The 13559-nt window shown below is 32.2% G+C and overlaps 1 protein-coding gene across 5 annotated transcripts in view; it reads left to right on the plus strand.

Moving 5' to 3' along the window:
• Positions 1-13559, plus strand: part of OXR1 (oxidation resistance 1) — a 282656-nt gene that overhangs the window by 208074 nt on the left and 61023 nt on the right. For all 5 annotated transcript variants that reach the window (XM_077846943.1, XM_077846944.1, XM_077846941.1 and 2 more), the window contains 2 exons: positions 8394-8476; positions 13147-13254. In XM_077846943.1, coding sequence (XP_077703069.1) covers positions 8394-8476; positions 13147-13254 — 191 coding nt within the window. The remainder of the gene's footprint in view (positions 1-8393; positions 8477-13146; positions 13255-13559) is intronic.

Here is a 13559-nt window from a genome sequence, read left to right on the forward strand (position 1 = left end):
ATTCCGGATAGAATAATGAGAAAAAGTTCTCGTGGGACTCTATTGTAGCAAAAAGTATCCTTACCATTTTTATAAGTAAATGTAGCCTCTAATTTCGAAAAGCTATTTTTTAACACCATTCTTTAGTGAGGTTCAGTGGTACAATAACAAAATGCAAGTTAATAAAAGCAGTTGTGACAGGGCCAAAGCAATTAATCCAAATATGCAGTTATCGTGTGTCTTAATTGAGGGGCAGGTGCCAGATTATAAACTACAGATTTTAGATCATAACGCAAATGCTCTCCATTTTAGATTTTCTAAAGCAGTGCTACTCTATAGAGTTTTCTGCAGAAGTAGAATTTTAATTAAGTAAAATTAAAAATTTATTTTTCGTTCTCACCATATTTCAAGCACTCAAAGCCTCAAGGCTAGTGGCCACCATATCTGATAATGCAGATGTAAACTACTTCTGTCATTTCAGAAAGTTTCATTGGAAAGCACTCTTCTAGAGTAGTGAGTCTCAATACTGGCTGTACTTTAGAATTCCGTGGTAGATTTTTAAATTTCTGATGGTAAGGCCCCACTCTTAGCATGAGATCTCTGTAAACTGGCATAATCAAAGGTTTTAGATCATAAATCAAAATATCTACAGTTAGGACTGCAATTACTTTTAAGTTTCTCAGATGATTCTAATGTGTAAGTAGGGTTTAAAAAAACCCACTATTTTCCTCAATACTATTTCTCTCAATCAAATTACTAAGCCTCAATGAGCTTTTGTGTTTTTGTCTTTTTTCTTCACAAGCACTTTGGACATTTTATAATTCAGATTGAGAAGAGATGCATGTTTATTTTTTTTATTTTTATCTTTTTAAGATGCATGTTTAAATTGTATGGCAACCTCTCAACAGGATTGAGACCGTAGGAAATTTGAGGTGACGATGAAAAGTTCCTGAAAAGAAGACTCATTTATGTGCTGGAAGGAAAAATGCTGAATCTTAAGTATAGAATCTTAAGTATTAGAATCTTAAGTATATTTGCTTCCAGTCTTTTATAGGACTTTTTTTTTTTTTAAGATTTTATTTATTTATCCATGAGAGAGACACAGAGAGTGAGAGAGAAGAAAGGCAGAGACACAACACAGGCAGAGGGAGAGGCAGGCTCCATTCAGGGAGCCTGACTCGGGACTTGATCCCAGGGCTCCAGGATCATGCCCTGGGCTGAAGGCGGCGCTAAAACCGCTGAGCTACCCAGGCTGCCCAAACCTTTTTTTTTTTTTTAAGTAAAATTCGTGTATGCCAACTATGAAGAAGTCATATATTGCAAGATTAAAGTTTAAAAACCACCTCCAATCTAGCCATCCAGAGACATAATTAATATTAAGATAGGCATTATTGTCCAGATTTATGTATATATACAGAAAGGACTGACATATGGAGAGCTTGAAAGAAATAACTTAAAGATATACTTTTTTGCCATAAGAAAGTATTTCCTAAAAGGTGTATCTAAAGTTAAGCAGATTTTGAGAAAATATTAAGACGTTTGTATTATTCTTGCTTCAGATGACATTAGCATCTGCCATATATTTTCTCCCCATTTCCTGATGTTGACTCATTATTTTTTATATTTTTCATACTTGTAACATTCACAGTTTTTCATCTATATTTTTATACCATTATTCAGTGCATTTCACTCTTCCTTTTATCAAGTCCTCCTCATTCTTGGAATTTTTATTTTTATTCGGTTAACATAACTTCAGTCTTTTAGCAATGAATAATGTTTCCAAAAAGAAGTGTTAAGCAAGCTAGAGTGCTTTTCCTCATAGGAGGTGATTTGCTTTTTGTGCATGGATTCTTTTATTTTCCAAGCACTATAATTTAATCAAGAGCAGAAAGGAAATCAGATTTGTGTGTACTTATGTGTATGTGTGATACTCTTTGGACTTACATCATTCCTCTAGGATCCATGTTGATGGAGCAGCCACTATATGGAATGGCCCTGGTCTTGAAATAGAGGAAAAAGAGAGTTAAGAAGTATAATGTGGGTCTTAATAGTTTACCTGGAATACTTATCACTTCTGTTCATGTTTCATTGATTGAAGCAAGACAATGGACATGTCAGACATAAATATCTTACTGCAGTGTATTCATATTCCCTCCCAGAGAAGAATACGGGATACTCAGTAACAATTTAGTCTATCACAATGACTACTTTAGAAAATAATAGATTAGTTTGACAGAGATTTGTAAATTGCTAGCCTTACTGTCAGTAGTAGGGAAGCCCATTTCTTCTGTCAGTTATTCAGTCTGCAAGTTCTATCCTTTCAAAAACTATTAGTGCTTCTCAAATTTATTGTGCTTGCATATCAATTGTGAATCAGTAGTTTTGGAGTGAAGCCTGAGATTCTGCATTCACCATAAGCTCCCAGGTGATGCCAGTACTGTTGGTCCCTGAAAAACAACTTTAAGTAGCAAGGCTCTCTCTATGTAGCACTTTATATAATGGAGCTGTTCACTTAGAAGCAGACCAAAAAAAAAAAAAAAAAACTTGGCTAGATAGAGAAAAGGGGCACTAAAGTGAAACAACTAATGGGTAGGAGACCAATAAGAGTATGAGATATTACCAAATAAAAGGAAAGATGAGCATTGAGAAGAAATTAGTTGAATCCTTCACAGAAATCAAATAACATAAAATTGAACAGGCCCATTATATTTACCACTTAGTTTATTCTCCTTTGTCAAGGCAGGCTTAGTGAACTGAGCAGAGAGAAGCCATTATAGTGCATTGTGGAATCAGTGGGTAGTGATAGAGTAAAAACAGTGAAAGTAGACTCTTCTTTCCAAGAGTTCAACTATGAAAAGCAGAAAGAGTGTAATATCTAGAAGAGGATATTTACAAAGTTGAAGAAAAATGGAGGGATTTTTAAAATTTATTTTTGTTTTGATTATGAAGAGTCATCAGAAAGGTGAAAGTTTGAAAATACAGGCATTTTTTTTTTCCTGTACTACCTCACTATAGAGGGAATCAATTAATTAGAAAAACTAATCAGAATATCTCTTGTAGTTTAAAAGGCGCTTTTGGAGTTGTAATATCTGTATTATTGTGTTTGAAAATATTGACTCCAGCTCAGTATTTTTAAATTATCATACTTTTATCAGTAGCTACTGCCAAAATTAGACTATTCAGTTATAATAGTGGGCTTCTAGTATTTTAAGACTGGATCTCATGCTATTTTCATTGTTGGTTTACAGGCTTGTTTTCTTTCTCCAGTTTGCCTTCTCCATTCTATTACCAAAATGACTTTAATTTAAAGTTCTGATACTGCTTCATTTCTCTGCTTAAAAATCTTTGGGGATTTCTGAGCCTGGTAATAGCAAGCTGGGTGATTCAGACGTTCCTGCTGAGAACAATTTGAAAAGCTGGGCCAAAACAAAATAAATTTTATTGAGAGTATCAGAAAGCAAACTGATATGACTAGATTAGGATCTGAGTGAGGACAGAGGCCAAGGAGGAGCAGCTCCAATTTGAGATTGCTTTTTCCCTGGGTAATGTGTTAATTCCAGAAATAGCAACTAGGAGATTAAAAGGTGCTTTTAACAACATACATAAAGGGACAGGGATAGAATACAAGACCCAGTACAAGGGAGGTGGTGAACTCTCATGGAGGATCCTAAAACATTGTACCTTAGGATATAGAAAAACTGAGGTAGGTAGAGTCTCATAAGATATTGGCTTAGCTTCAGATTATCATTCCTATATCTTCATTAATAAGATCTGGTATTGCTAGTTTCCTCAGCTGTTTGATAGATAGAAGCAAATAATATTTTCTGGAGAGATACAGCTTTTTCTGTGTCAATTTCTGTCTATAAACAATTTTGCAAATATAGTATGCAGCACACAATTTAATTAGGCATATACCAACACCTCAGAAACAACAGTGAAGAGAAACAGACTCACAGTAATTCTGGTTATTGTAGTTATGATTTAAAATAGCTGTGTTGAGAATTTTGCATTGAGGATTTTGGAGAAAGATAGCAATTATAAAAAAGAAAAATGGATATTCTTGAACTGAAAAAAATGTAATTCAAGTTAGAGCCTTTGTAGAAATTCAACAGCAAATTAGCTACCCCATAAGAGAGAATTAGTGAATTGAAAGATAGGTCAGAAGAAAATATCCAGAGTAAAGAGAGAGGGACAAAATAATGGAAAATATGGGAGATGGTTAAGGTTAATAAAAGATACAATGGGAAATTCTAATGTATGTATATTTGAGTCCCTAAAGGAGAAGAGAAAGAGAATGGGGCAGAAGCATTATTTAATAAGAGAATGACTGAAAACTTCAAACTGATGAAATACTTTATTCATAGATTCAAGCATCCCTACAAACCTCTAGTGGAATCAGTACTAAATCCCACCAAAGATGAAATTTCTTAGAGGCAATCAGAACAAATAGTTAATGATGTAACAATAAAATTGACAGTTGATTTCCCAACAGAAACTGTAGAAACTAAAAGGCAGGGGAGAATATCTGCCAACCTCGAATTCTGCACTCTCTAATATTACCCAGAGTTGCAGTAAAAATGGTAAATATGAAGGCAAAACTAAGTAAATATTGACTGTCTAGAAAAATAATAAAAAAGAAAAATAATGGCATAGTTTTTTTTATACATATATGTAGTTAAAAGTATCTAATAACAATAGCATGTAAATCTTGGCAGGGGCACACAGTTTTTGATATCCTTATATTGTTCAGAAAGAGGAGAAGAGTATTAGTTAATATTAGACTGTGATAAGTCCATATTTCAAGCTATAACCTCTGGAATGCTACACTAACAGAAATGTTAAACAGTGTATAACTTCTAAATTGATGGGAGGAAAACAAAATTAATAGTCATCCAAAAGAAGGAAAAAAAGGTAACAGAACAGGCAGATAAATAGAAAATAGACAAAAAGGTTCTTCTTTAGTGACATATCTAAAGTGTAAGGATAGGGTACCTGGCTGGCTCAGTTGGTAGACAATGTAACTCTTGATCTCTGGGTTTTAAGTTCAAGTCCCACATTGGGTTAGAGATTAAACTCTTAAAAAAATTTTAAAAAAATATAAAAAATTAAGTGTAAGGATAAAGAGGTATTGAAAATAGAAAAACACTAATAGAAGAATAACTGGTATATTTAATATAAGACAAAGCAAACTTTAAGGCAAAAAGTATTCTGAGAAAAGGTTCAGTTTGCCAGGAAGATAAAACAGTTACTAATTTATATGAACCTAGTATCATGGCCTCAAAATACAGAAAATAAAGTAGAAAAATTTATAAGGGATCATATATATAGCCTATAATTTCAGTGGGAGTTTTTTTTTTTTTTTTAAGATTTTATTTATTTGACAGTGCACAAGCAGGGGGAGCAGCAGGCAGAGGGAGTGGAAATGTCTGAGTCAAAGGCAGACATTGAACCAACTAAGCCACTCAGCCATAGTAGGAGATTTTAACATCTATTAGTAATTTACAGAATAAGCATATAAAAGCAAACCAATATGAATATAGAAAATTTGAACAACATAATCAAACTTGATCTTATGGATATGGAGATAGATTAAAGGTATGTATGATATACTCACATATAACACTACCCTATGGTACAGAATACACAGTCTTTTAAGTACATATAGAATATTTACTAAATTTATATATGATTATAAAACAAATTTCAACACATTTCAAAGGTTTGAGCTTCTTTCTTTTCTTTCACCATTGGGCAATTACTGTAGAAATCAGTAACCAAAAGAATTTAAAAAACTGTCATATATTGGCAAATTAAGCAATACTTTCTAAATAGCAAAAGAAGAAATTAGAGTAGAAATTATAAAATATTTTTGACCAAATTATTAAAATACAGTATCAAAGTTTGTAGGACTCAGAATGGAAATTTATTGCTCTAGATTACATAGAAGTGTCTGCTTCTGGTAGTGATGGAGTAAAAGCTAAATCCCTTGTTCTTTTCAGTATATAAATATAATTTTATCTCAGGGGAAAGTTTTATATATTCATTTACCTAGCAAAAACTTACTGAACACCTACTATATGCCAGACATCATATAAGGTGCTGGGTACATAGGCTTCTCAACCTCAAAAGCATGAACATTCTGGGACAGAGAATTTGTTAGGGAAATGTGGTATACATCATTTAGCACAAAATGTTTGACAACATCCAAGGCCTGTACCCACTAGATTCCAGTAACATTTCCCTAATTGCAGTAGCCACTAATGTGCTTCAGGTTCTTTAAGTTGTAAAGTGGGGATAATAATGATACTTTATAGGACCAAGGAATCAGATAAAGTAATAAATGTGAAACGCTTAGAACAGTGGCTGGCTCATACTGATCACTTGATAATTGCTTATTATTTTGATTGTTAAATAAATCACAAATATGTATATATTTCTAAATTGTAATAACTTTTGTGAGGAAGAGGAATAGGACCTCTCCATACTCACTGTCTGGATTCTTTTATGCTGGCAGCTGTCTTTAAAAAGGGTATTGCGATTACTTAATAAGAGACTGAGCCAGGTGACAATTGTGATCACTCACAAAGTCTCAAATATTGTGATTATGTGATTGTGTTTTCAAATTGATAGAAGAGAATGATCAGTTTGTTTCATTGTGCTCTGGTAGTTACATTTATGAATAAATGTTTTAATGTTATTAAAATTAACTGTTCTTACAATAAACATTAGAATAATATATAATTCTAAATTAAGGTAGATACTTTGAATTTGTTTTAAAGTTGAAACTAAAAAAAAAAATAAAGTTGAAACTATAGACAGCTGGTATATTAGGTTTTTTTGCTCTGAATTGCACTCCATGGTGAACTCTTGAAAATGAGTGCAATTGCAAACTTCATTGTGGTTAAACGTTTAATGAACTCTTGGGATATTATGAAACACAAATTGAAAAACTTCTACTAGGCAAAATAAATGTAGACTAATGCTTATTCCTAAAATAAATTAAGGATGGCTATATATTATTAGTTAAAAGTAATCTATAATTGTACTTTGCATTGCTTTAAACAACAAAATGAGGATAGTGTTTTTGGCTACCTCTGCTGTTTATAAAAGAGCAGAAATTACTATTTAAAACTTGTAAAATTGTTTTAGATTTAAAATAATTTAATGTTTTATCATAAGAATATCTAAATATATGCTCTTCATTGGAGGGAAAATAGATTGAAATAAGCAAATATAATTCTCCTTCCATAAGCATTATATCATTTTGCATTCCTACCATAAATATAGAAGAATGCTGTTTTTTTCCCTAGTCAAACTATATGTAGTCAGACTTCTCAATTTTACCAATCTGATAGTTGAGGAATGGTATCTCTGTGTAGTTCACATTTGGATTTTTCTAGTTATGAGTTGGGTTGAAAATATTTTTATATGTTTAGGGACCATTTTTACTTTCTCCTGTGAATTGTTTGATCATATATTTTATCTGTTTTTCTGAGTTTTTATCTTTTTTTCCCCCTCTCAGTTTTTAAGAATTCTGTAAATACTTAGGAAATAAAAGTAGGGGATACACACACACACACACATACACACACTATTCATTCCCCCCAGGGGCGTAATGGATGAGCCATAAATCTGTCTGCTTTTCTTTGTGGAAGATTGACAGTTTTATGAGAATTGTGATAGTTCTAGGTATGGTTGAAGTTGTTGCTTCAGAACATTAGTTCAAGCTGGATGCTTGCCATGTCAGGCACTGAGGAGGCATTTTGGAACAAAGCAAGCACAGTATTTTGTAGGTTACCACTTAGTGAAAGGAATTATTAAAAAGATAAAAACTGGGGATCCCTGGGTGGCTCAGCGGTTTAGCGCCTGCCTTTGGCCCAGGGCGCGATCCTGGAGTCCCGGGATCGAGTCCCACGTCGGGCTCCTGGCATGGAGCCTGCTTCTCCCTCCTCCTGTGTCTCTGCCTCTCTCTCTCTCTAAGTCTATCATAAATAAATACATAAATAAATCTTAAAAAAAAAAGACCAATGTTACATTTTTCAGACTTGGTTTGTAATAATAATATATCCTCAAATACAGTTAATTGTAATCAAGTTAGGTAGGTTGAAAGAAATGATCCGTAATTTAGTTTTTAATAAAACTTTTAATGATCCTTTCGCTGACAGTTGTTTATATTTTGAATTGACTTCTAGTTATTATAGCATAATCTTATACTATTCAGTTGCTAAAGCAAGCAAGAAGGTACATTTCCTTTTTCAACAGTTGGTTACCTTTTAGAGCAGAGAATCCCAGAGAGCAAACTGTATTAATAGTGTGTCTAGTAGATAACTGCCCAATGAACTCTAGTTATCAGTCCTTGACATTGCTCTGAAAGGAAAATGAATTTAATAGGAGTTTTACCTCATTTTTTTCAGACACTGGCCAAAAGAAGACCTTAGACAAGAAAGATGGGAGACGAATGTCCTTTCAGAAACCTAAAGGAACTATTGAATATACAGTAAGTTATTTGCTTTTGAAAAAAACTGATTTATCTTTGCAAGAGTGTTAAGACATTCTTTGTTTATATTATAATAAGACAAAGATTAATTGCCTTATTTCAAAAATCCATACTTGCCTTTAAATAACTTATTAATAATACTTAAGTTCTTAATTCTATTTTAGGTTTTATTTTTTCCTTAAAGAGAAAATTTACTAAGTGTGATACAAAGATATTTATTCCAGCAAGTTTAATTTGATATAGATGGTAATTTACACGGAGTCAAAATTCCTGTATTGTAATAATAATTTTTATTGGATTGGGCTTTTAGGAAGATATTTACTCTTTTAGAAATGTGATCTTCATTATATTCCCAGCAGTATTAAGAATAATGAAAATGGCAGAATACTTTAAAGATAAGTTGACATTTATCTTCCAAAATAACCTCTCACATGATTATTTGCACTGATTTATGGCTGTTTGTTTAGCTTTTTTTTTTTTAATGATTTTATTTATTTATTCATGAGGGACACAGGGAGAGAGAGGCAGAGACACAGGCAGAGGGAGAAGCAGGCTCCACGCAGGGAGCCAGACATGGGACTTGATCCCAGGTCTCCAGGATCACGCCCTGGGCTGAAGGCAGTGCTAAACCGCTGAGCCACCCAGGCTGCCCAGTTTGTTTAGCTTTGAAATGGAACTTTTTTCTGTGTTCTTCAAATCTCTCTAGAGTCCATTTTTTACATTTCTGGTTACTATGGAAAACTGAAGTGAGAACAATCCACTTTAGTCTGTGGCGTAATGCTTATTTGATTGTATATAAATATTGTTTATTTGCATAATGTTAATGTTATAAAGCAATTATTTTAACTGATCTTAATTTTGTGTTACTATTTTGTGTTTCCTAATATGTTACAACTGTATTAAGAAAATAGCAATTTTAAACAATTTCTGCATTTGTATCATCATGAAACCTTCTAGTCTTGGTTTGATCTTATTTCTGATGAACCCTTAAAATTGAAAAAATTATCAAAAACTTAAGTTATACTTTATTTCCATATATGGTGTATAATTGATAATTTGAGATTTTAAGTATTTTGTAAAGGTTGGGAACCAAATATTTAGGGTAGGATTATTTTTACATTTGAAAAAATCTCTTCTTAAAGCATATTATAAACTTAAATTGAGTGTGCTTGTACATTCTCTGCATGATTGAGAAATTGAGAAAATAAGTTCAAACATTTAAATAATGGGTTGTGTAATTTGACGTATTCATTAGTGTTTATTTAGGCATAAGATTATAGGCATGAGGCATAAGATGTTATCTACACCTGTAACTGTGTGTGAAGAATTGTTAAAGTTTAGTTTGTTTTGAGTTTAGGAGTTTACCCTTCTTGTAAAATCAATAAAACTTGTGTTATCTATAACAAAGTTGAATTTGAATTAAGAGCCATTATTTTATTGGAGGGATAATTGAAACTTGAAATTACATTTTTTCTTAACATTATAAATAACCTTTTGGAAATGATCAAGTGTTAACCAGAAAAGTTCTAAAACATCCTCTTGTAGGTCTTTGTTTAGATTTTTACCCCCTGTTTTTTAATTGTTTATTCCCTATGCCAAATCCTAGAAGAAAGAAAGAAATGTATTTCTAGAACTTAGTAAGATTTTATTTTCCTATGTTCTATTCTTATTATAGTTTTATAAAAGTTTCTTATAACATCTTATATTTATATGACATTTTTATACTTAGGAAAAGATATATTTCTTTGTTTCCCTTAAAATAAAACTTTTGATATGATATACTCTCAGAATTTGTTCTGAAATATTTGTGATCTTGCTTAAATATATTTCATACTATGTAAATATAATATAAATCAATCATTGTATTTACATAGCTTTAAGGTTAAAATTATATATGTATGTATACCTGCGTATATGTATGTACATGTATAAACATACATACTGTTTTTAATTATGGAATCACTTTCAGTAGGAATCAAAACTAACATTGAAAATGCTGTACATTTATCATTTTCTTCCTAGTTAACTTAATATTTCTATACCTTTCTAATGAAAGAGCCTTTTCAAGGTCACTAATGATTTTCTAATTATCAAACCCAGGGGTCTTTTCTTTGTTGCCTTTTGCTCATTGTTCCTTCTTTCTGGTTTTACTTTTCTTCTTCATAGGGTTCTTTAACAGTTCTTTTCAGTGACGACCTGGGAATGGATAATCAAGCAATGTCTGAAAGTCTTCACTCTCCTTCCTGGATCATCAGGTTGACTGTTGTTTTTTGACAATGCTCTCAGTATTGCAATCTGTTGTCTTATGTCCCTCTCTTGCCTTTTTATTTTTATTCATTTCAGACAATCTTTTTAAGATTGTTTTGGAGTTTCCTTTTTTTGTGTACAGTTCTACAGTGCTACTGTGATAAGTCTAGAGTCAGACAAATTTTTACTTACTGTGTTTCTTTGGTCTAAGGAGTATGTCATTCATAGTTCTGAAAGATTATCACCCATCTCTTTTATTGGCTGTTCTACTCTTCTTGATTCTAAATATAGGTGGTCCCTTGTTTCTTTTCACTTTCCCACTTATATTCTATTACTTGGAGATCTTAAGAACCTTACTATATATAAACTATGTGGCGTGAGACCCCAATTTTTTTCTATTCCTACCTTTCTAGATGGTTGTATTTCCTACTTTCATTTGATATTTAATAAGTTTTAGCAAACCTCTTACCAATTTCTCCATCCTTGTCTGAAGCTTGATTTTATTATTTCCATTTCCCTCAGTCTGTTATTCATCCAGATTGGAATTTTGGATTTGGCATTAGTTTTTTATTGCCATTTACTCCCCTGACCTGCTACTACTCTTACTGCCATCATCACAACCTCATTCATTCCATGAGTGCTTTCTCAAGTCTTATTTGGAAACCTTATATACCTTAATCTCTTTTTACATTTTTATTACTTTAACCTCATTTACTGCAGTAGTGTTAAATTGGTTTTTCTGCATCTCTTCTCTTGTCTCATTAATTCTAGACCTGTTGCCACTGAGGCCATGTAACTTCTTTGCTTTATAATTATTGGTATCTTTTGTTACTTGCATCACCCTCATTTAATGGGATCATTGTGAGGATAAAATGTAAAATAATATGAAAGTACTTTGTAAACTTACAGATGTTGCTGCAAAATAAAATTGGTTTACAGAAAGCTTCTAAATATACTGTCTTGATGGGTAAATGATAGATCATCTCATTACATAGATGGGAAAGTTTGCACAAAAAGGAAGCAAAACTATCCAATTATTATCCTATGTATTTGTCACAAATTTGATTTTATATAACCCTTAAGGGAAAAATATATATATATTTTTACACTACATACATATCTATTTTTCATGACTTTGAAAGTCTCCTACAGCATAATTCTAAATGCCATCCAATCTCATCCTTTTTGAGAATTAACTCTAGTTACTCACCTTCCTAAAAACCCTAAACTCATTAGTGTACTCTGGATGGTTTGGAAGGAAGAAAGAGTATCACACAAAAAAGTGTTTTGTACTTTTTCTCCTAATGTGTCAGTCCTATTTTCTTCACTTTGAGTGTTCTTTTCCCTTCTCTCTACTTCTCAAATTCCTATTCCTTCTTCAAAATCTAGCTTTTAATGAAGTCTTTCCTGGACAATTTGGAGCAAATGTGGTACACTATTGATACTCAGGACTTCTGTTATATTTGTGATTTCATTTAAAGCTCTTCATCTCGGGGGATCCCTGGGTGGCGCAGCGGTTTAGCGCCTGCCTTTGGCCCAGGGCGCGATCCTGGAGACCCGAGATGGAATCCCACGTCGGGCTCCCGGTGCATGGAGCCTGCTTCTCCCTCTGCCTATGTCTCTGCCTCTCTCTCTCTCTCTGTGACTATCATAAATAAATAAAAAAAAATTAAAAAAAAATAAAGCTCTTCATCTCTCATATATAACCTTTTTTGTCTTTCTTATTTTCCAACTAGATTGTAAATCCCTTGTGCACTAAAACCATTCAGTTGCATTTAATTTTATCCTACAGAGCTGCCATAATGCCCTTTGAATGGAGGACTCCAAAGGAATATATTGACTGAGCAAGTGATTTTTTCTTTCAAGATAATTGGGAAAAATCCCATGATTTAAGATTTCTGTAAATATGATCATTAAAGGATATTAATGACTTAGAAACAGATTGCTGAATTTTGGTTCAAATATGTTTTCTAATTTATGTATTTAAATGATAGGATATATACATAAAGATCATTAGAAATAGTATTTTATGTTTGATACAGGCATACTTTTCTAAAATAAAATTTGTATGTTTCTAGGTTCCATATGTTTTAGAAACTAGTCAAAGAAATAATGTATTTTAGAGCCTGTAAGAATAAAAATCATCTGTGTTTTGTAAATTATATTTTGTGTTTAGCAATTACTTGAAGTAGAGGCCCACATATAATTATGATATACTGTGATAAAGCATATACTATATTATAAAAGGGACCATTTACTAAGAAAGCACAAAATTTCTCAAGTTATCCTATATCTAAAGATGGAAAATACCATTTGTTAATTAAATGTGAGATTGGTCCACAGACATCTTAATGATATTAAACCTCATAATTTAGTTTTCCTGTTTTAACAGATTCAAATAATTTATTTTTTCTTTCAAACAGGTTGAATCAAGGGATTCTTTGAATAGTATAGCCCTGAAATTTGATACAACGCCCAACGAACTTGTTCAATTAAATAAGTTATTCTCTCGAGCAGTTGTTACTGGACAGGTATCTTTTTTTAATGCATTGGTGTTTAAAAGCATTCAGTAGCAAGACAAAGTATCCACTGAAGTGTAGTTAATAATATATAGAAAATTTAGGAATAATTTTATGCATGCTTTGAATAAATCATGTTGGCTATAGAAGAGAAAATGGTTGCTTCTATACATACTAATTTTTCTTAGTAATTGAAAATTACTAAGATTGAAAATGTGAATTATCTTTTCAAGTGTAATTTTAAAGAGCTTATTAAAACATTCAAAGCAATACCTGTACATGATAGAAAATTCAAAATTATCCTATCTCAGACTTCC

This window comes from Canis aureus, chromosome 14, assembly GCF_053574225.1.
Source record: "Canis aureus isolate CA01 chromosome 14, VMU_Caureus_v.1.0, whole genome shotgun sequence".
NCBI lineage: Eukaryota > Metazoa > Chordata > Mammalia > Carnivora > Canidae > Canis > Canis aureus.